Genomic DNA, 21178 nt, shown 5'->3' on the forward strand with positions numbered 1-21178 from the left:
GCATGTTGGCTTGCTGCAGCCCATGACTCTCGGACACACAGGCTCTGTATGCTCTGTGACACACATTTTTCATGTTAGCAGCTTGTAACGTTACACGAAACAGCAGAATGTGCATTCATTCAAACATAATTAACAAGCAAGTATTGTACATTTAGATTTATACAAATGTGATATCAGAATTATGCTTTACCTGTTGGTTCATGTGTTCCAGGTCGAGAAGCTGTTAAGGAAGAAACAGAACACCTGTGAGCTCTACCATCTACTCAGCAAAACTACCCCAAAAAGCACTGAGGGAGGTACAGGGCATTTTCAGGATGGAATATTAATCAGATACAGAGGTGGAAAGAAAAACTGCAAACATCATCCTATGCCGTGGCAAAATGGTGCATCACGGGCCTGTATCAGCCTTCTCTTTTTATACAGTAATGATTCCTGGCATGCAGACTCTCTCAGACATCCCAGTTCCACCTTCAAAGGCCCCTCACCATAATAAAATTAAATAAAATGACCCCCACATGAGGACATAAAAGATGTAGAGAGGCCCCCTTTCCGCCTGATGCCTACTGCACCCGAATGCCCGTTTCTACGTAGCAAAGGATATGTGTATTTGCACTGAGTGCTTGCTTCGGGGTGCGCCTCTCTCTAAGGGAAGTGGATGGTGCTCTCGAAGCTCAGGAACGGCCAGAGACCTGCTGACAGACTGGTGCCCCACCATCGACTATGTCCCGTGGGGGTGAATTAGCTGTTCTGTTAGCTACGTGTCCTGCATTGCATGTAATCTGCTTTCATTACTGAGGTGAATTATTAATATAAGTGCAAGAGCTGACTGGGGGCTTATGCTGGGCAGCGCAGGCCACAGGAAGACGCCATCTTTCCACAGCGCCCTTGCTGGAGGCAGCTGTAAACGTCCAACCCTGTTTCTATATCAGAAAGTGGTTTTTGTGGGCGTTTGACTTGAACTTGGAGCTGGTGGATCGTTTTTCCCTCCTGCTGCGCGGGCTCACAGCCTGGGTGCGACTCTTGCTGCTAAGCTCACCACACAGCGGGCTTAGTGAGCAGTTTCTCCTGTTTGTGATTTTTGTTTGGAAGAAAGATTTTGCCGTCCCTTCCTTTCCGGGAGAAAGACAGGAAAATTAGTTTCTTACCTGATAATTTTCGTTCCTGTAGTACCAAGGATCAGTCCAGGACACCTGGGTTGTGACCCCGCACCAGTAGATGGAGACAGATCAAAACTTGTGGGCGGAGCCATATATGCTCCTGTGCCAGTCACAGCCCCTCAGTCATACGTAATGTCAAAGTAGACAAAAAACAGAACAACCAAACTAAATAACTAACCTTAACAGGGAGCCATTCAAGGACCCCCAACCGGAACAGAACCCCAAAACGAGGGAGCAAAGCAATAACCGGAATAGTTAACAAAAGAGATGAGCGGACTCTCCGATTCTTCACAACAGCACGGGCGGGATCCTGGACTGATCCTTGGTACTACAGGAACGAAAATTATCAGGTAAGAAACTAATTTTCCTTTCCCTGTACGTACTAGGATCAGTCCAGGACACCTGGGATGTACCAGAGCTAAATTACCGAGGGTGGGAAGCAGAGAGTCCCGCTCGGAGTACCCTCTCTCCAAAACCCCCGGAATCCGCAGCCTGAACATCCAACCGATAGTGTCTAATGAAGGTATGTAAGGACTTCCAGGTAGCTGCCCTACAAATCTCTTGAGGCGAAACCTGAGAAGATTCCGCCCAAGACGCAGCATGAGCTCTTGTCGAATGAGCCCTGAGACCGTTCGGAATAGGCTTTCCTCGTAACACGTACGCTGAGCCGATGGCCTCTTTAAGCCACCGTGCGATTGTCGTCCTGGAAGCCGGAACTCCTTTCTTTGGGCCCGAGAATAGAACAAAGAGATGATCCGACACCCGGAAAGGGTTAGTGACTTCTAGATAACGGAGGAGAACCCTCCGCACATCCAACTTCCGCAATTCTTTCCATTGCGGGTCCGAATATTCAGTACCTGCGAAAGCAGGAAGCTCAATAGACTGGTTCAAATGAAACGGTGACACCACTTTTGGCAAAAAAGACGGAACCGTCCGCAGGGAAACTCCCGTATCTGAAATCCGCAGGAATGGCTCCCGACAAGACAAAGCCTGTAATTCCGAGACTCTCCGAGCCGAGGTAATCGCAACCAGGAAAACGGTCTTTAAAGTAAGATCCTTAATAGTAGACCGTTTTAAGGGTTCGAACGGAGCCGTAGACAAAGAAGAAAGGACCCAATTAAGATTCCAGGAGGAACATGGATAATGTAGTGGTGGACGAAGATGTTTAGCCCCCCGAAGAAAACGAGAGACATCGGGATGCAGGGCCAGAAAGGAACCGCGAACCTTACCCCGCAGACAACCAATCGCTGCCACTTGTACACGAAGGGTACTACAAGAAAGCCCTTTGGCTAGACCGGCCTGAAGAAAAGCCAGAATATCAGAGATGGAAGCGGAAATGGGATCTAGCCCTCGGCTGATACACCACTCCTCAAAAACTACCCAGACACGTACATAAGCCAAGGACGTAGACTGCTTTCTGGACCGCAGTAACGTGGCTACCACCGCATCTGAATAGCCTTTTTTCTTTAGACGTTGCCTCTCAAAAGCCATGCCGCGAGACAGAAGTGATCCGCATCCTCCAAACAAACGGGGCCCTGACGAAGAAGCCCCGGAAACCCCTGTAGCCGAAGGGGAGCATCCACTGACAGCTGAACGAGATCCGCAAACCAAGGGCGCCGTGGCCACTCCGGCGCTACCATGATCACGTTGGACGGGTGCAACTCTATGCGCCTTAAGATCTTGCCTATCATTGGCCACGGAGGGAATACGTACAACAACACGTTGGTTGGCCAAGGAAGAACCAGCGCATCGACGCCCTCGGCACCTCGCTCCCGACGTCGACTGTAAAACCGAGGAGCCTTCGCGTTGTGCCACGTGGCCATCAGGTCCATGTGGGGCAGCCCCCACCGATCGCAAATGAGATGAAAGGCATCTTCCGTCAGCTCCCATTCTCCGGGTCGAGGTGGTGTCGACTGAGGAAGTCCGCCTGAACATTGTCGACCCCGGCTATGTGAGATGCTGCTATGGAGTTGAGATGGCACTCTGCCCAACTCATCAGAAGCTTTGCCTCTTCCGCCACAAGTGGACTTCTTGTCCCTCCTTGGCGATTGATGTATGATACTGTTGTTGCATTGTCCGACAACACACGGACCGCCTTCCCTTGGACCAACGGGAGGAAGGCTTGCAGAGCCAGGCGCACCGCTCTGGTTTCCAGACGGTTGATGGACCACTGCGACTGGACGGAGGACCATCGGCCCTGTACCGACTTGTCTAGGCAGACCGCTCCCCAACCGGAGAGACTGGCATCCATCGTCACCACTGTCCAGTCGGGGACCAACAGAGACACTCCGCAAAAGAGATGGCCCGGATCGAGCCACCAGTGAAGACTCTCCCGTGCCTGAGTCGTGAGTGGAAGTGGTAGGTGGAACTCTTCTGATACCGGCTTCCATCGGGAGAGCAACGCAAATTGTAATGGTCGCAGATGAGCAAAAGCCCAAGGAACCAACGCCAGTGTGGACGCCATAGATCCCAGAACCGTCAGATAATCGCGAACCAGCGGCAGCTGAAGACTTAATAATCGACGCACTTGACACTGAAGCTTGCGTGCACGATCCGCGGACAGAAAAACCTTGCCCTGCTTCGTGTCGAAAAGAGCTCCCAGGTATTCCAAGGACTGGGTAGGAACAAGCTGACTCTTGTTGAGATTGACAACCCAACCTAAGGTCTGCAACAACTGAAGGACTCTGGCCACCGCCTGACGGCAACGGGTCTCGGACTTGGCCCGAATCAGCCAATCGTCCAAGTAGGGGTGTACCAGGAACCCCTCTCGTCGAAGATGAGCCGCCACTACTACCATTACCTTTGTAAATGTTCGCAGAGCTGTGGCGAGGCCGAAGGGAAGAGCCCGAAATTGGTAGTGTCTGCCCAAGATGCAAAATCTGAGGAACCTCTGGAAAGACGGCTGAATTCCGACGTGGAGGTACGCCTCCATGAGATCTAAAGAGGCCATGAATTCGCCTGGATGAACTGAGGCAATCACTGACCGAATTGTTTCCATCTTGAAGTGTGGAATGCGCAGACATTTGTTTACCCCTTTGAGATCCAAAATTGGCCGGAACGTGCCGTCCTTCTTTGGCACGATGAAGTAGATGGAATAACGACCTGCGCCTTGCTGATCGGGAGGTACGGGGACGATTGCTCCTAAGTCCTCCAGACGCCTGAGAGTGCTTAGCACTGCCATGGTCTTTTTTGGGCACTTGCAGGGCGACATCAGGAACTTGTCCGTTGGAGTCCGTACAAAATCTAACGCGTAACCGTGCCTTATTACATTGAGGACCCACTGATCGGATGTTATTTTGGTCCATTCCTCGAAAAATAAAGTCAACCTCGCCCCTACGTTTGGAACGGAGGTTCTTGGTTGCCTTAAGGAATGGACCCGCCGTATCTCATTGAGAGGCTTTGGGACCCGTGCCGGACGGGGTGCCTCCCTGTCTGCCGTAACGTTTCCCACGAAAGGACTGTGGCCACGAAGAGGCCCGGGAAGAAGTCGAGCGATAAGAAGGAGCCGAGGACCTCTGAGGACGAGATCTCTTGTTACCTCGAAACCGGGACCTGGACGGATAGGAGGATCGGGCTCTGGACCTGTCTTCTGGGAGTTTAAAAGCTCTGTTCTCTCCAAGAGAAAGCATGAGATCATCCAACTCTTTGCCGAATAACAACTTCCCCTTGAAGGGCAGGGCTCCAAGGTGAGCCTTGGAGGATCCATCCGCCGACCAATTGCGAAGCCAAAGTAAGCGACGCACCGAGACTGCAGAGACCATGGATCTTGCTGAAGTACGTAGTAGGTCATAGAGAGCATCCGCACTATAAGCAATGGCAGCCTCTAGGCGATCCGCCTGCGTGGCCTCTTCAGGAGAAAGACCTGCATTCGCCTGTAGAACTTGGGCCCAGCGCAAACTAGCCCGCATGGCATAGTTGCTACAAATGGCAGCCCGGACTCCCAACGCTGAGACCTCGAAGATCTTTTTGAGCTGCACCTCAAGCTTCCTGTCCTGTATGTCTCTAAGGGCTGTGGCCCCAGTGACCGGAATCGTGGAACGTTTAGTTACCGCCGACACCGCTGAATCCACCTTTGGAAGCCGAAGAAGTTCCAGTGCGTCTTCTGGCAAAGGGTAGAGCTTATCCATTGCCTTAGATACCTTCAGACCTAGTTCAGGAGTATCCCACTCCCGAAACAAAATGTCAGACGCCGAGAAATGGAATGGGAAGGCTACCGCTGGACCAGTGAGTCCTAGCAGGACCGGGTCCATAGTTGCTCCGGGGCGCGAGACTGTCGGTGGGGCTTCAACCCCTAACTCGCTGAGGATTGCCGGGATAAGCGGGGACAGCTCGTCCCTTCGGAAAAGGCGTACCACCTTTGGGTCGTCCCCATCACCGGCTTGCGAAGGTTTGCTCAGCCCTGTTTGGGCAGAATTGTCCCCTGACGCGCCATCGGCCCCCATCAGGGGCTCGTCGGGCGGATCTACCTCATCTTGTGAGGTGGACTCTGATTCTGTATCCTGCGGGATACCTCTTGGTGTCCGAGTTCCTGTCGCAGAGTCATCCCGAGATTTTTTCTTCCTTGGAGTATCCTTTTTAGAGTGTCCATGAAGTTCCTTGCGCCTGCGGCCCTTATATTTTAAAACTTTTCGCAGCAGGAGGGCAAAATCCGCCGAAAAAGACGACCCCGAATCTGAGGAGTCCGATTCCTCGCCAGCCTCATCTGGGGACTCAGCCCCCCCAGCGGAAGCCCCCCCCGAAGGCCGTTGTTGAGGAGATAACTCGGGAGGCGCGGCAGAAACCCCTGCAGGTTCCTGCACAACTTCGTGAACTGAGGCCAAGATGGCCGCCGCTCCTGCACTAAGCGGGAAGGAGTCAGCTGGCGCGATAGAAGCGGCGGGAGTGCACGACGGCGACCGCACCGACCGGGAACGGACCCCCCTACCTGAGTTAGACGGTCCCTCCCCGCCCGGGACGCATGCAGAACAAATTCCCTCACGAGAGAGCCGCGCGCGTGCAGAGCCGCAAGCGCGGCAAGTTGTGCCTCTAGGCATTCTCGCGGCCGCGGCGGGAAAACGTGAAGAAAAAATGAAAAATAAAATTAAAGAATTGAATGCCGAAAAACTCCCCTCCCCTTGCCGAACCGAGGACCTTTTCTCCCCCCCCCCCCCCCCCCCCCCGGCGAAGAAGAAACGGAGAGCCGGCACAAACAAAAGAATTTAAAAACACTTTTTTTTTTTTTTTTTTTTTTTTTAAATCAAACCTGCCGCTGTCCAGGGTCCTGGGGTTCCTGCTCCTGTTGGGGGTGAGTGAACCGGGCTCCCCGGTGTCACCCCTGACGCTGCTGCTTTAGTAGTTCGGGTCCTCGACCCTCAGCAGTGGCCTCAACCAGGGGGGGATGGTCCTCTCAGAACTTTCCCACCCCCCTGGGAGGCAGGACGGACAGCTTCTTTAAACTACTCTAAGTAGAAGTAGAATAAAAAATACAAACTGAGCTTAAAATAAACAAAATAAGTAAAATAACCCTGACTAAAACTAAGTATCAGTCCTCAGGGCACCCAGAGGCTGTGACTACACCTGCACCACCTACTGGAGACAGAGTAAGACTGAGGGGCTGTGACTGGCACAGGGGCTTATATGGCTCAGCCCACAAGTTTTGATCTGTCTCCATCTACTGGTGCGGAGTCACAACCCAGGTGTCCTGGACTGATCCTAGTACGTACAGGGAAAGGAGGCGCCACACGTCCTGGATGGAAGCCTCCGTTCCTTTGGGCCTTGGATACGTTTTGTTAGGGAAGGAGTTGATCTCTTTAGTGACTGCAGGTTGCCTTCTGGTTTCAGAAACATTTCAGGCCCCCGGCCTGGCAGACTCAGTGCCGACGCGGCAGAAATAGTTGGAGGAGTGAGTGCCAGGTTAATTAGGAGGAGAAGAGGAGCATTGAGTTACCCATCTGGTGCTCAGCCAGTGGAGACAGAGAGGAGGTGCCCACAAGATACAGAAAGGTGAGAGGAGTGGAATAGAGTGGTGCCAGATGTTCATAATCTGGTGCTCAGCCAGTGGAGACAGAGAGGAGGTGCCCACAAGATACAGAAGGGTGAGAGGAGTGGAATAGAGTGGTGCCAGATGTTCATAATCTGGTGCTCAGCCAGTGGAGACAGAGAGGAGGTGCCCACAAGATACAGAAAGGTGAGAGGAGTGGAATAGAGTGGTGCCAGATGTTCATAATCTGGTGCTCAGCCAGTGGAGACAGAGAGGAGGTGCCCACAAGATACAGAAAGGTGAGAGGAGTGGAATAGAGTGGTGCCAGATGTTCATAATCTGGTGCTCAGCCAGTGAAGACAGAGAGGAGGTGCCCACAAGATACAGAAAGGTGAGAGGAGTGGAATAGAGTGGTGCCAGATGTTCATAATCTGGTGCTCAGCCAGTGGAGACAGAGAGGAGGTGCCCACAAGATACAGAAAGGTGAGAGGAGTGGAATAGAGTGGTGCCAGATGTTCATAATCTGGTGCTCAGCCAGTGGAGACAGAGAGGAGGTGCCCACAAGATACAGAAAGGTGAGAGGAGTGGAATAGAGTGGTGCCAGATGTTCATAATCTGGTGCTCAGCCAGTGGAGACAGAGAGGAGGTGCCCACAAGATACATAAAGGTGAGAGGAGTGGAATAGAGTGGATGCCAGATGTTCATAATCTGGTGCTCAGCCAGTGGAGACAGAGAGGAGGTGCCCACAAGATACAGAAAGGTGAGAGGAGTGGAATAGAGTGGTGCCAGATGTTCATAATCTGGTGCTCAGCCAGTGAAGACAGAGAGGAGGTGCCCACAAGATACAGAAAGGTGAGAGGAGTGGAATAGAGTGGTGCCAGATGTTCATAATCTGGTGCTCAGCCAGTGGAGACAGAGAGGAGGTGCCCACAAGATACAGAAAGGTGAGAGGAGTGGAAGAGTGGATGCCAGATGTTCATAATCTGGTGCTCAGCCAGTGGAGACAGAGAGGAGGTGCACACAAGATACAGAAAGGTGAGAGGAGTGGAATAGAGTGGTGCCAGATGTTCATAATCTGGTGCTCAGCCAGTGGAGACAGAGAGGAGGTGCACACAAGATACAGAAGGGTGAGAGGAGTGGAATAGAGTGGTGCCAGATGTTCATAATCTGGTGCTCATCCAATCAATAGTACAATCCCTTTTAAACTGGCAGGCTTTCCCAGTTATTCTTCACTGTTAAATTACTATCTCCTTTTCTTCTGTTCCAAGTTGAAATATGTCCCTGTTTTATTGTAACTGCAATTTTCCCTTCTTTTAGCACTTGTTAATGTTTTTTATCACTTTATTGTTGTTCACTCCTTGTTATTTGTAAACCGGCATGATGCGATTCCCTTCGCGAATGCCGGTATAGAAAAGACTCAAATAAATAAATAAATAAATAAGATACAGAAGGGTGAGAGGAGTGGAATAGACTGGATGCCAGATGTTCATAATCTGGTGCTCAGCCAGTGGAGACAGAGAGGAGGTGCCCACAAGATACAGAAGGGTGAGAGGTGTGGAATAGAGTGGTGCCAGATGTTCATAATCTGGTGCTCAGCCAGTGGAGACAGAGAGGAGGTGCCCACAAGATACAGAAGGGTGAGAGGTGTGGAATAGAATGGTGCCAGATGTTCATAATCTGGTGCTCAGCCAGTGGGGACAGAGAGGAGGTGCCCACAAGATACAGAAGGGTGAGAGGAGTGGAATAGACTGGATGCCAGATGTTCATAATCTGGTGCTCAGCCAGTGGAGACAGAGAGGAGGTGCCCACAAGATACAGAAAGGTGAGAGGAGTGGAATAGACTGGATGCCAGATGTTCATAATCTGGTGCTCAGCCAGTGGAGACAGAGAGGAGGTGCACACAAGATACAGAAGGGTGAGAGGTGTGGAATAGAGTGGTGCCAGATGTTCATAATCTGGTGCTCAGCCAGTGGAGACAGAGAGGAGGTGCACACAAGATACAGAAGGGTGAGAGGAGTGGAATAGAGTGGTGCCAGATGTTCATAAGGGGAGCTGTATGTAAAAGAGAGGAAGCTTGCCAGCTAGAAAGCAGGAAGATGCAGTGAGAAAGCAGGGAGCACACAATTGTACTGAATGCTTTACATTTTGGATGCAACCAGAAAGAAACGTGCAGTGCACCACCTTATTTCAAGGACTATTTATTGTCCCAGCACAGATAAGGGACATCGCAGACTCTGCACCAGGGTTGGAAGTGAGTGAGTCAGAGACTCAGCCCTGGTACCGAGTGTGAGTCCTTGTGCTCACATGAAACCAGGGGAGGGGGCAGTGACTCATTTCACGTTCTGGCCTCAAAACAGCTGGTAATCGAGTGGCTCTGCAGCACATCTCTGAGCTAAGGGAGCTCCTCAGCAACTGGTTCTGCACTAGAGATGTGAATCGTGTGATCGATCGTCTTAACGATCGATTTCGGCTGGGAGGGGGAGGGAATTGGATCGTCGCAGTTTGGGTTTTTTAAATATCGTGTAAATCATGTAAATCGTGTAAATCGAAAACCGGCACACTAAAACATCCCTAAAACCCACCCCGACCCTTTAAAATAAATCCCCCACCCTCCCGAACCCCCCCAAAATGCCTTAAATTACCTGGGGTCCAGAGGAAGTGTCCCGGTGTGATCTTTTACTCTCGGACCTCCGACGTCAGGAGCGTAGGAGCGTAGGAGATCGCTCCCGGACCCCCGCTGGACCCCCAGGGACTTTTGGCCAGCTTGGGGGGGCCTCCTGACCCCCACAAGACTTGCCAAAAGTCCAGCGGGGGTCCAGGAACGACTTCCTGCAGTCAAATCGTGTTGCCGTACGGCCGGCGCCATTTTGCGCAAAATTGTGTTGCCGGCCGTACGGCAACACGATTCGACTGCAGGAGGTCATTCCGGACCCCCGCTGCACTTTTGGTAAGTCTTGTGGGGGTCAGGAGGCCCCCCCAAGCTGGCCAAAAGTCCCTGGGGGTCCAGCGGGGGTTCGGAACGACCTCCTGCAGTCGAATCGTTTTTCCGAACGGAAAAACGATTCACGGTAGGAGATCGTTCCGGACCCCCGCTGGACTTTTGGCAAGTCTTGTGGGGGTCAGGAGGCCCCCCCAAGCTGGCCAAAAGTCCCTGGGGGTCCAGCGGGGGTCTCCTACGCTCCTGACGTCCAGCGGGGGTCTCCTACGCTCCTGACGTCGGGGGACAAAAAACAAAATGGCGCCGGCGCTACCTTTGACCTGTCATATGACAGGTCAAAGGTAGCGCCGGCGCCATTTCTACAACGCACGGAGGACCGAGAGTAAAAGATCACACCGGGACCCTTCCTCTGGACCCCAGGTAATTTAAGGCATTTTGGGGGGGTTCGGGAGGGTGGGGGATTTATTTTAAAGGGACGGGGTGGGTTTTAGGGTTGTTTTAGTGTGCCGGTTTTCCCGCCCTCCCCCTTCCCCCGATTTACGATTTTTTAACGATAAATCGGGGGAATTGTTATTGTATCGCGGCTCTAACGATTTTTGACTTTTAAAATATATCGGACGATATTTTAAATCGTCAAAAAACGATTCACATCCCTATTCTGCACCGCTCATCATGTGAGGCTGCAGATCCTAGAAACAACGGGGAAGGAGCATGTTCCTCAGCAGGGACTCAAAACCTCACATCTGCTTCTCTCAGCCAAGAGCAAAGGAAACATGGGGAGCGTGCAGGGAGGGGACTTTCGCACGTGATAGACTTCAACCACATTTTAAAGCAAACTTTGCTTTGGAAATCCTCAAGGAACTGGCCCAGTACGCACACAAATTACCTCACACAACGTGACACCTGCTCTTCACCTGTCTGGGGTAACTTATGCAAATTCTTTCTAAAATAAAAAGTCTCAGCTCCGTCCCCAGAATTCATCGTCCCAGCAAGCGTAAACGTGCGTGCGACGTGCTCACTTTACATGCAGTGAACCCCGGCTGAGAAGAGACTTACACGGCTAAATGGGCCATTCTTAAAGGCATTTACCTCTGTGCATTAAGAGGAGGGGCTCCCAGGGAGGGGGGGGGGGGAGCATATTCTACATTTTCAGCTCTCTGCACGTCCTTTCCCTGTCCTAATGCAGGTGCAAACAGAGACACACAAAGCAAAGGTGGCTGCTTTCACACTGAAAACAGATGCAAAGCCTGCACCCATGGATTCTGAAAATTGCTCCATAATGATGTGGAATAAAATTAGACAAAGCAAAACTGAATGCATCTCAGTGTATGAGACGTGAATGGCTTAACGGTCACAGTAAGAAACTCCCTCAGGACACCGGCCACAGTCCTCCTTACATCCCACCCTAGCTCGGGATTCTGGCCCAGGGAGGATCATGCAAACCTGCAGGTCCAGGGGGGTGAGGGAGGCCCAGGGGAGCAGAGAGGAAGCCGGCCTAAGAGAGGGCATATTATGTTTCTTGCTTGAGTACTATAAGCATCACTAGCACTCAAAAACAATTCTGTTTTAAATCCCAAACACCGCCAAAGTATTTCTATAGATTAGTTGAGGACCTTCATAAACACCCGTACTTTGGTGTGACTGACCGACTTCATAAACACCCGTACTTTTACTGTGACTGACAGACTTCATAAACACCCGTACTTTTACTGTGACGGACAGACTTCCTAATTACTAGGTATCCCTTATTATGGACACTGTATCAAATACTACTATTAAGAATCTGCAACTGGACAATTATCTTGGAGCTCAAAAATTCACTTTATTTCATATATTTATTTGGCATTGCTTATTTTTATATTTATTGCTACGTTAAATAGTTATACCTCTTATATATAAAATATTATATTTCTTTATTTATTACCAGTTAAACTATTATCACTTTATTTAGTACTATGTTAAATTGTCAACCAGTTATTCTGTTCCATATGTTCTACGGTTCCATGTAAAGCTCCGCTCTCTGTTGAGCAGTTCTTCGTTTTATGTAAACCGGAGTGATTTGTAGTCTCTACAAGAACTTCGGTATATAAAAATGAAAAATAAATAAATAAATAAATAATGTTTCATGCACCATTCAGCACTCATGGGTCATTTTTAATCAGCGGTCCCCTGTGTCCACTTTCTTCCTGTAGCTTTCCTTTTTTTACTTGCATATAAAAAGTGCCACATGAACCATCCCATAGATCATCAAATGAAACTTTTTTAACCATTTTAACTCTGTTCAGCTATCGATACATGGGCCTTTTGTTATAATCCACTTCATCATGTTTGAATTTTGTGACGTCAGTTATATTTAGATCCGCTCTAAATTTCTCCAGGGTTTTCTGAAAACCAGTCAAAGAGGTTTGAAAGTTTCTACTACAGTTTCTTTTTTCAATTGTTCCACAATATTCGATGACTCTTCCCAAAATTGCTCTAGCACCTTTCCTGCTTGGTCTATAGGTGAAAGCATCAAGTCCATCAAGCATTTATTGAGAATCGTTGAGTGTTTGTCAAGGAATCTTTCAGCTTTTATGATCTCTACAAATGAAGAATTCTGTTGCAAGTTGTGATTGATGTATCACATACGTATGTGTGCTTTTCAGAACGTTGTGCTGAAACAAGCTCGCCGAAACGAGTATCGCCATTTTAGTAACGAGAAATACATTGATGGTGGAATTACAAAGGTTGGCCCCTGATGCAGCGTGTAAAAGAGGTGATATCACGTCGGGCATTCTGTTCATCCTTAATCATAATCAGCTCGATACAGTAACATTCAGTTGAAGATTTCTCGTCTGTAACGAGCTCGCTGCGCACAATTCGGACACGTAAGGCAAACCAGCGATACAGTCTCCAGTTTCGCGCGTCCGTAGCGCTTCTTAAAACAGACGCGTAACCCTTCCCCACCCGGCATGTAAATGAACGAATTAGCTGTATAATGAAGGAATTAGCTATTCCCCTCCGATACCGTAACGCGCGCTCAGGTTATCTCATTAGTAACGCACTGTTTTGCCGCGGCCGTAACGTGTTAGTTTACTGCCTCCCCCTAGTAGGAGTTAGGACTGTGAGTCTAGTAACAAATCCATCGACACCGCTTAAGACACTCAAAAACAATAAAACACAATAAAAAAAAAAAGCGATACAGAGATGATCGAGAAAATGTAATGATGTGGGACACATAAAACCTGTCAGAAAAAAAAATAAAAATTTTTAAATACCTGTCGGAGGGCCGCGTGGGTCCAGGCGGCCGGCGGCCGGCGGGAGCAGGGTGGTCGCGTGTTAAATCTAGGCCGCGGGCGGGTGGGCGCCTGTTCCAGGCAGCAGCGGCGGCGGGGGGACACACGTTAGTTCGAGACGGCCGGTGGGCGGCGGGTGGTCGCATGTTAAATCTAGGCCGGGTCCGCACAGGCGCACATTCATTCACTGCCGGGGGCAGTGAATGAATGCGCGCCTGTGCGACCCCTGCGATTCGGCGCTCAAGGCAGTCACATGCCGTGACGTCACGGCATGTGACTGCCTTGAGCGCCGAATCGCAGGGGTCGCATTCATTCACTGCCGGTGGGGGCTGCCCCGGCAGTGAATGAATGCGCGCCTGTGCGACCCCCTGCGATTCGGCGCTCAAGGCAGTCACATGCCGTGACGTCACGGCATGTGACTGCCTTGAGCGCCGAATCGCAGGGGTCGCATTCATTCACTGCCGGTGGGGGCTGCCCCGGCAGCCCCCACCGGCAGTGAATGAATGCGCGCCTGTGCGACCCCTGCGATTCGGCGCTCAAGGCAGTCACATGCTGTGACTGCCTTGAGCGCCGAATCGCAGGGGTCGCACAGGCGCGCATTCATTCAGGCGGAGGAGCCGGCTGCTTTCACCGCCGGCTCCTCCGCCTGGATGAATGAATGCGCGCCTGTGCGACCCGGCCTAGATTTAACACGCGACCACCCGCCGCCGCCCACCCGCCGGCCGTCTCGAACTAACGCGTGTCCACTCGCCCCCGCCGCCGCCGCCTGGAACAGGCGCCCACCCGCCCGCGGCCTAGATTAAACACGCGACCACCCGGCTCCCGCCGCCGCCCGCCAGCCGCCTGGACCCACGCGGCCCTCCGACAGGTATTTAAAAATATTTTTTTTTTGAACACTCAGGTTTTTAGATATTTGTGGTATTTTTTTTTTCACTTCATGGTGCCTGTCATTTCAAATGTCATTTGAAATGACATTTGAAATGACAGGTACCAGCGCACCCTGGTTACTGTATAGGCGCTGTATTAAGCGCCTATACAGTAAAATGGGTTACGCGGGCATAACCCTTCCCTAACGCTTTAAAGCCGCGGCATGCATTTGCATGCGATTAGAGGAGAGTATCGGGGAGTTAGTGAAGAGAACTGTGCGTGCGGGGAGGAAGGGTGCGCCTGACACTACCGCACTGTTATTACCGCGGCCTTACAGGATCGACCCGAAAGGGAAGTAACTTTTAGGGACGTGCATTCATTTTGAACGAATGCGCAATCCACAACGTATAGGTTCCTATTCGTTGCATTCGTGGGGTTCCGAAACATATGGCGAACCCCCATGAATGCAATGTATCACTAACGAATAAAATTCCCACCCTCCAGACCCCCCCAAAACTTGCCAAAAGTCCATGATGGTCCAGCGGGGGTCCGACCTATGGCACTGGTAGCCCCTGTGATATAGTAAGGGCAAAGGCTATTGGCGCCATTTTGAATACTGGCAGCTGACGGCCTGAGTGCAGGAGAATGCTCCAGGACCCCCGCTGGACCACCAGGGACTTTTGGCAAATCTTGGGGGAGTCAGGAGGGTGGGGGGTTGTAGTTAATTAAATTTAAAGGGTTGGGATGGGTTGGTTTTTTTTTTTAACTTTAATGGGAAACAAATACCATACGTAACTAATGGATGAATCGGGGTCCCCCGAAAACGGATGTAATGGATTTGGGTCCCGACGAATATGAATACCAAATCGAACGTATCCGTCCCTGCTGCACATCCCTAGTAACTTTTACACTTTTCCACCTTTTATATGCAAGTAAAAAAGGAAAGCTACAAGAAGAAAGTGAACACAGGGGACCGCTGATTAAAAATGACCCATGAGTGCTGAATGGTGCATGGGTGTTATGAAGGTCCTCAACTAATCTATAGAAATACTTTGGCGGTGTTTGGGATTTAAAATAGAATTATTTTTTAATGCTTTTGGTATTTACGTGTGCATTTGATATAAAGAATCCTATTTTTCTGTAGTGATGACTGAATACTACCAGAAGAGAAAGGTGAGCTGCATTTGTTCTCTGTTTTGCTTTCACTATAAATAAAAGAGCACATAAGGAAACAGCCAGAGTCTGCCTCCTTTGTTTTCCTGGCTGTTTCCCAAGCCACTATTTCTCAAGTTAACGCATATGGTGGTAGACGTGGGATCTCTTGCCTAAGTGGGAAGCACTGGCGGAAGCTAAAAACCCTACAATATTTTGTCTTCTTTTTTTTTTCTGGTGCCTCCTAGTTCCACTCAACCAACTGAAGCCACAACAGGCCAAGGGGATTAGCCTTGTCTATACAGTCAGGGGTCAAGCAATGAGTCAGAGCTGGACAGGCATGTAGTTTTTTTGGGTTTTCCCTCTCCTTCCATGGAGAGTTGACCCATTCGGTAGCCACTTAGAAAACAGAGAGGATGAAGCAACTGATCCAGGTCCTTACTACAGGGCAGCAGCAATTGCAGAACGCCCTACAAGCTCAAACTGACCAGCAGAAGGTGCTGCGAGAACACCTTCTGCAGCAAAACACAGTGCTAGCTCAGTTAGCACAGGCTGTGCAGACCACTGTGACCAAGATACTCCAGGTGAATCTGTTACCTCACATCCTATTTAAAAAGAAGGCAGATGAGGACCTGGAAGTCGCCTATCAGCTTGGCCTCAAGCTAATTGAACTACTTATTTGGCTAACTTGCTCACGATAGAGGTCCAGTGGCTTTCCAAGCAGCCAACCCGGATGGGAGGGCTACTTATGTGGAAGTCAAGGCCACTATCCTGGAGAGAGCTGGGTATACATCAGAAACATACTGGCAGCAATTCCAGCAGGGATTACTGCAGTCCAAGGAGAGCACCCAAAATATGTTTTATCGCCTGAAGGATGCTGGCTAGAAGTGGCTACAACAGGAGGCAAAGACTGGCCTTGAAGTAGCCCAACGGGTACTTCTAGAACAATTCTTAGATGGGCTTGACTGGCCCGTATGGAATTAGGTCTGCTGACAAACAGGACTCATGTTGGAAAGAGCTTTAGAAGAGGCGGACGCCTTTCTCCAGGCACAATTAATGCCAGACTTAGTAAGGCAGCTAGAAAGACAGCCCATAGAAACTCCCTGATGAAGCACAGAGAGTGGAGGTTCCCAGAAGCGTCCCTCAGAGGTGGATATCTCATCTTCCCTACACAGAACATAGGCCACAGTCTCTTCCACATGCTTTAACGGTGGTCGAAGAGATCATTTGGCAAGGGACTGTCGATTTGAGGAACCTGGAGTTATGGACATCAGTTTAGTGACACAGACAGCACTAGAATGTAAAGTCTATGGGGATAAAGGAAAAACTCCAAAGCATGAAAAATCCTCATCCTGGAAGAAGAAATGGACCTCTGGGAGTTCAAACCACCCATTAAACGAAACAATGGATAATTTTTCTTTCTGTGCCCTCTATGTGGGGAATGGTTATCAGAAGGACTGCTGTCCATTTGGAAAGCCTAAAATGAAGATCCCTTGAGAAGAATGACTGAAGATAAAGGCAAACCCACCCAGCAGGCCTGCTATTTTTGTAAGACAGTGGACCACACCAATGAAGAGGGCTTGTGGTTAAAAGACAAGGAGTGCGAATGCAAGCTGGAGGAACCGTGCAAGGTGGAGCAGGGGGCAGTAGCAGAACCCCAGAATGAAAATGAGAAATGGGAATAGGACTGGGTGAACACGTTCACAAAACTGCAACACTGTGGCTTAGTGGATATTCCTCATCATCGTTATAAGGAATTCGTGATCCAGGCTGAACTGGATGAAGTTCCCACCCAAGCTTTGGTGGATTCAGGGTCTGACAAGAATCTAGTTCATGAGGACCTCCTCCAAAAAGAGTGCATCAATCACAAAATAAAAGAAACACTTATCTGCATACATGGGGACAACCCAAACAGTCCGGTCCTGCTGGTGACCTCGGCACATCAAGCCATTATGGAAGGAAGAGTTCTTCCCGAGCTCCATACCTGATTGCTCTAGAGTGAGATTGTCCCCAATTTATGGTCCTGAGGGACCAGCTCACAGGGCAGTCCACCCAGGGGTGGGTCCTCAGTCAGGAGGAGCCAGGAATTAGCCCAGGTATGGCTGGTCCCCTGGCCTGACAAGGCCAAGCTGTGGGGTGAGGGAGCATATAAGAAACTCCCAGCTGCAGCTATCTGTACCGGTCCCCCTTAACTCCCAACCTACCAAGTGATTCTGGGCTAGGGTGGATCACAGTAAACTGGGAATAAGAGACCAGGGTCCAGGGGGGTGAGGGAAGTCCTGGGGAGCAGAGAGGAAGCCATCCTAAGAGAGGACATAGTAAGGTGAATTTTAAAAGCCCTATTTGCGCCAAAGCCGAGAGATACACACAGAAGTCATGCATGTATGTGCCGCACAAATTTTATAAGGCACGCGAGTACACGCATAGCTCCTGGTATGCACACAGAATTTGTTCTTAAGAAACTGGCGGGATCTGGGCATGGTCTGGGTGGGCATGGGCTTTCCAGGAATTTTTAATGAAGCTAGCGTGTGAATACTTTACGTGCACAAGCGCGTGCCAGGGTCCCCTACCATGCAACTTTAGTTCTGCTATGGATGGCGTGCAAGTTGTAAAATAAAAAAAATCTAGGCTAATCAGCAGAGTTTAATGGTCAGGGCTAACAGGGGAAAAGAGAGGCTAATTAACTAGGGGGTTTAGGAAATCGTATCCTTTACCTGGGTGAACTGGGAATTTATTTATTTTATTTATTTATTTATTTATAGGTTCTTTTATACCGAGGAACGTAAAGGAATACATCACCTCGGTTTACAGTGAAACAATAATTTAGCAACCAGCTTTACATATAACAGTTTAAAACAGTAAAAAAAAGTGAACTGGGGAAACTGGTAATTGCGTCCGCGTGCGTATCTACTAAAATCCCCTCACTTACGCAGTAGAGGTGGCCTTTGTGCACACGTGCTATATATATATAATTGTGCGCACATGTACGCGTGCACAGCCTATTTTATATCGTGTGTGTACATAGGCGCGTATCTTATAAAATGGCCACGTTCACTGGTGCAAGCCGGCATACACATGTACAAATGCGCCCGTGCGGCTGTTTAAAAGTTACCGTCCCCATGTTTAATGCTTGAGTGCTACCAGAGGAGTAAGGCAAGCTGCATTTGTGTTCTGTTTTACTTTCACTACAAATAAAAGTGCTCGTAAGACTGCCTCCTTTGTATTTCCTGCTATTGTCCAAGTTACCACAGAGCCTTTCACATCCAGCTCACGGGTTCAAATCAAATTCAGCTTGGTAATGACTACAAATCGTAAAGCCATTAGGTGGCTAATGTGAAAAGGATTGGTGGGCTGAGTTCGGCTCCCGGTGGATAGCCATCCCCAGCACAATTGACACTAATTAACACCATTGTTGGAAGTCTCATTGGAAGGCCAAAGACTGAACAGGCATGGAGAGCAAATTACCCTCCCATCCCTGGAGCTGGTGCCTCCAGAGCAAGCTTTAGACATATTGGCAGGGGAAGCTTGCTTTGACCCTACCTATGCTGTACTGGTTCTGTGGATTTTGCTTTCTCTTTAGACAACAATCTACCTGAACAGATGACACCAGCATCCTCCGAGTGATCACAGTTATGCACATTCCAATCGCTGTGGTGGCACTGGAACAAGCTGGATTCATTTCCAGCACATACTACTTCGTCCAGGAAGATATTACCAGAGCCTTCACCAAAATGGGCATTTCCAGGAGCACCAATGGCTGAGCCACAGCCCAGCTGTCTGCACACCACCTGGGCATCGGACATGTCCCAGCCATCATCACACACTGTTCCAAAGGCTCCAGCATTGTAAACTTCAACACGCCCGGCACATCGGTTCCCCGCGTTTACGAGGCGCAGTCCTGGCTGAGTGTCTAAAGATGCAGAAAAAAGACAGAACATTAGCAAAGGTAATAGTGACAAATATTCTGTGATATGTCATGACAGGGCTGATGAAGTCAGAAGTACCGATAAAGACTAAATGGTAATCTCTTGCTGTCCTCTTTGACCAATGTAATTTTGACTTTCCAGATAAAAATGTTTAATGGATTTTATAAGAATATGCAAATTTGCTGAGTGCATGCTGTATTGGAGTGGAGCAGGCTAAAATTCATGGACTGGCGTTGCTGTAACTATTTGGTCTACCTGCTGTTATTCATATCGTTCACCCATGTCGACGTGTCATGCAACAGCTTTTGGACTCTTCCACCTGAGAAGCGGGGGAGGGAGCTTTCCCTGAAATCTATATTATAAAACACCAGGGGACAATCACTCAATCAAATTAGTCCCTCCTCTTGGACTCTTCCATTTAAGGGGAATTTCCCTACTTGACACCATGTCAACCATCGGATTCAAACAAATAGTCAACGCACCGACTCAGAAATCTGGACATACTCTTGACCTTATATTTATTAACAACAAAGCATCACTCACCAACAACCCCCTCATAACAACTAACATCCCATTGTCTGACCACAAGCTCATTCAAACCACACTTCAACTGGAAACCAAACACACATAAACCAACAGCAACAAAAAAAGTATATCAAATTCCCCAAACCATGCTCCAGTGAAGACCTCAAAAAAACCCTCCCCACCGCCTTAAAATCTCTGAACCTCAACACAGCCATAAACTCATGGCTCATCATCAACGCTGACATCACCTAATCATCACTAAAGAAATCAAAACGGAGAACCCCCACAAAGTGCCTTGGTACAAACATGAGCTGAAAAACATCAAGAGATTACTCAGACAAGCTGAACAAAAATGGAGAAAAGACCCAACCCCACCCCACCTGGACAAATACAGAACAATACTCCACATCTACAAAGCCAACACAGACAAGGCCAAACGTGAATACTATGCAATGAAAATCCACGATCACCAATACAACCCAAGAGCCCTCTTCAACTTCGTCTCCAAACTGACACAACCTATCCAAGCCCCAACCTCCACAGAAAATACCTCAAATACATGCGACAAACTAGTCCAGTTCTTCTTGGACAAAACCACCAAACTAATAACATCCACTCCCCAAACAACGAAGGAAATAATGAACCCCCAGCCCATGACAGTCCCCACATGGACCAACTTTGAACCCACCGCCTCTACTGAGGTAAAATCTATCATACAAAAAATAAACCCAGCCACCCATCCCCTCAATCCCATACCAATTAAAACCCTGAAGCTAATTCCAGAAATCATCGCCAAACCTATAGCAGATATCATCAACACATCTCTAGAGCAAGGTAACTTCCCTGAAGCCCTGAAATGTGCTGTCATCAAACCCATATTCAAAAAACCTCACCTTGATGCAGCCGACCCCACCAGCTTTAGACCCATATCTAACCTCTCTTTCATATTAAAAATTCTAGAAAAAAATTGTAAAGCATCAACTCTTCGAACACCTGGAAACCCAGAAAATATTATACCCATCGCAACACAGATTCATGAAAACACTCAGCACGGAGTCACTCCTTTTAACGCTCGCCGACACAGCACTCAGAGGTCTAGACACCGGCCAATCCTACCTTCTGATACATCTACATTAACAGAACTGATGTGCGACACACCAAACTACAGTGAGCAGGCAGTGCAGACATGGGGAGGACTCAGAAGCATGAAAGCAAAACGGACCATACAGCCTATAGTCTTCCCATCCACACCAACTGCTCAGCTCTACAATATCTACCCCACCAAAAGCAGAGCTAGGGTTGCATTGAAAACCCCACCAGTCTTGCTTCCAAATTTTAAAACAAAAGGAGAGAGAGATAGAAATGAACCTATCACAATG

At 49.2% G+C, this 21178-nt stretch overlaps 1 protein-coding gene across 1 annotated transcript in view; it reads right to left on the reverse strand.

The window, feature by feature from the left end:
• Positions 1–21178, reverse strand: part of LOC115096247 (deleted in malignant brain tumors 1 protein-like) — a 63423-nt gene that overhangs the window by 16369 nt on the left and 25876 nt on the right. The window contains exon 3 of the mRNA XM_029610756.1: positions 18941–19250. Coding sequence (XP_029466616.1) covers positions 18941–19250 — 310 coding nt within the window. The remainder of the gene's footprint in view (positions 1–18940; positions 19251–21178) is intronic.

The sequence above is a fragment of the Rhinatrema bivittatum genome, chromosome 7, assembly GCF_901001135.1.
Source record: "Rhinatrema bivittatum chromosome 7, aRhiBiv1.1, whole genome shotgun sequence".
In the NCBI taxonomy this organism is placed as follows: Eukaryota; Metazoa; Chordata; class Amphibia; order Gymnophiona; family Rhinatrematidae; genus Rhinatrema; species Rhinatrema bivittatum.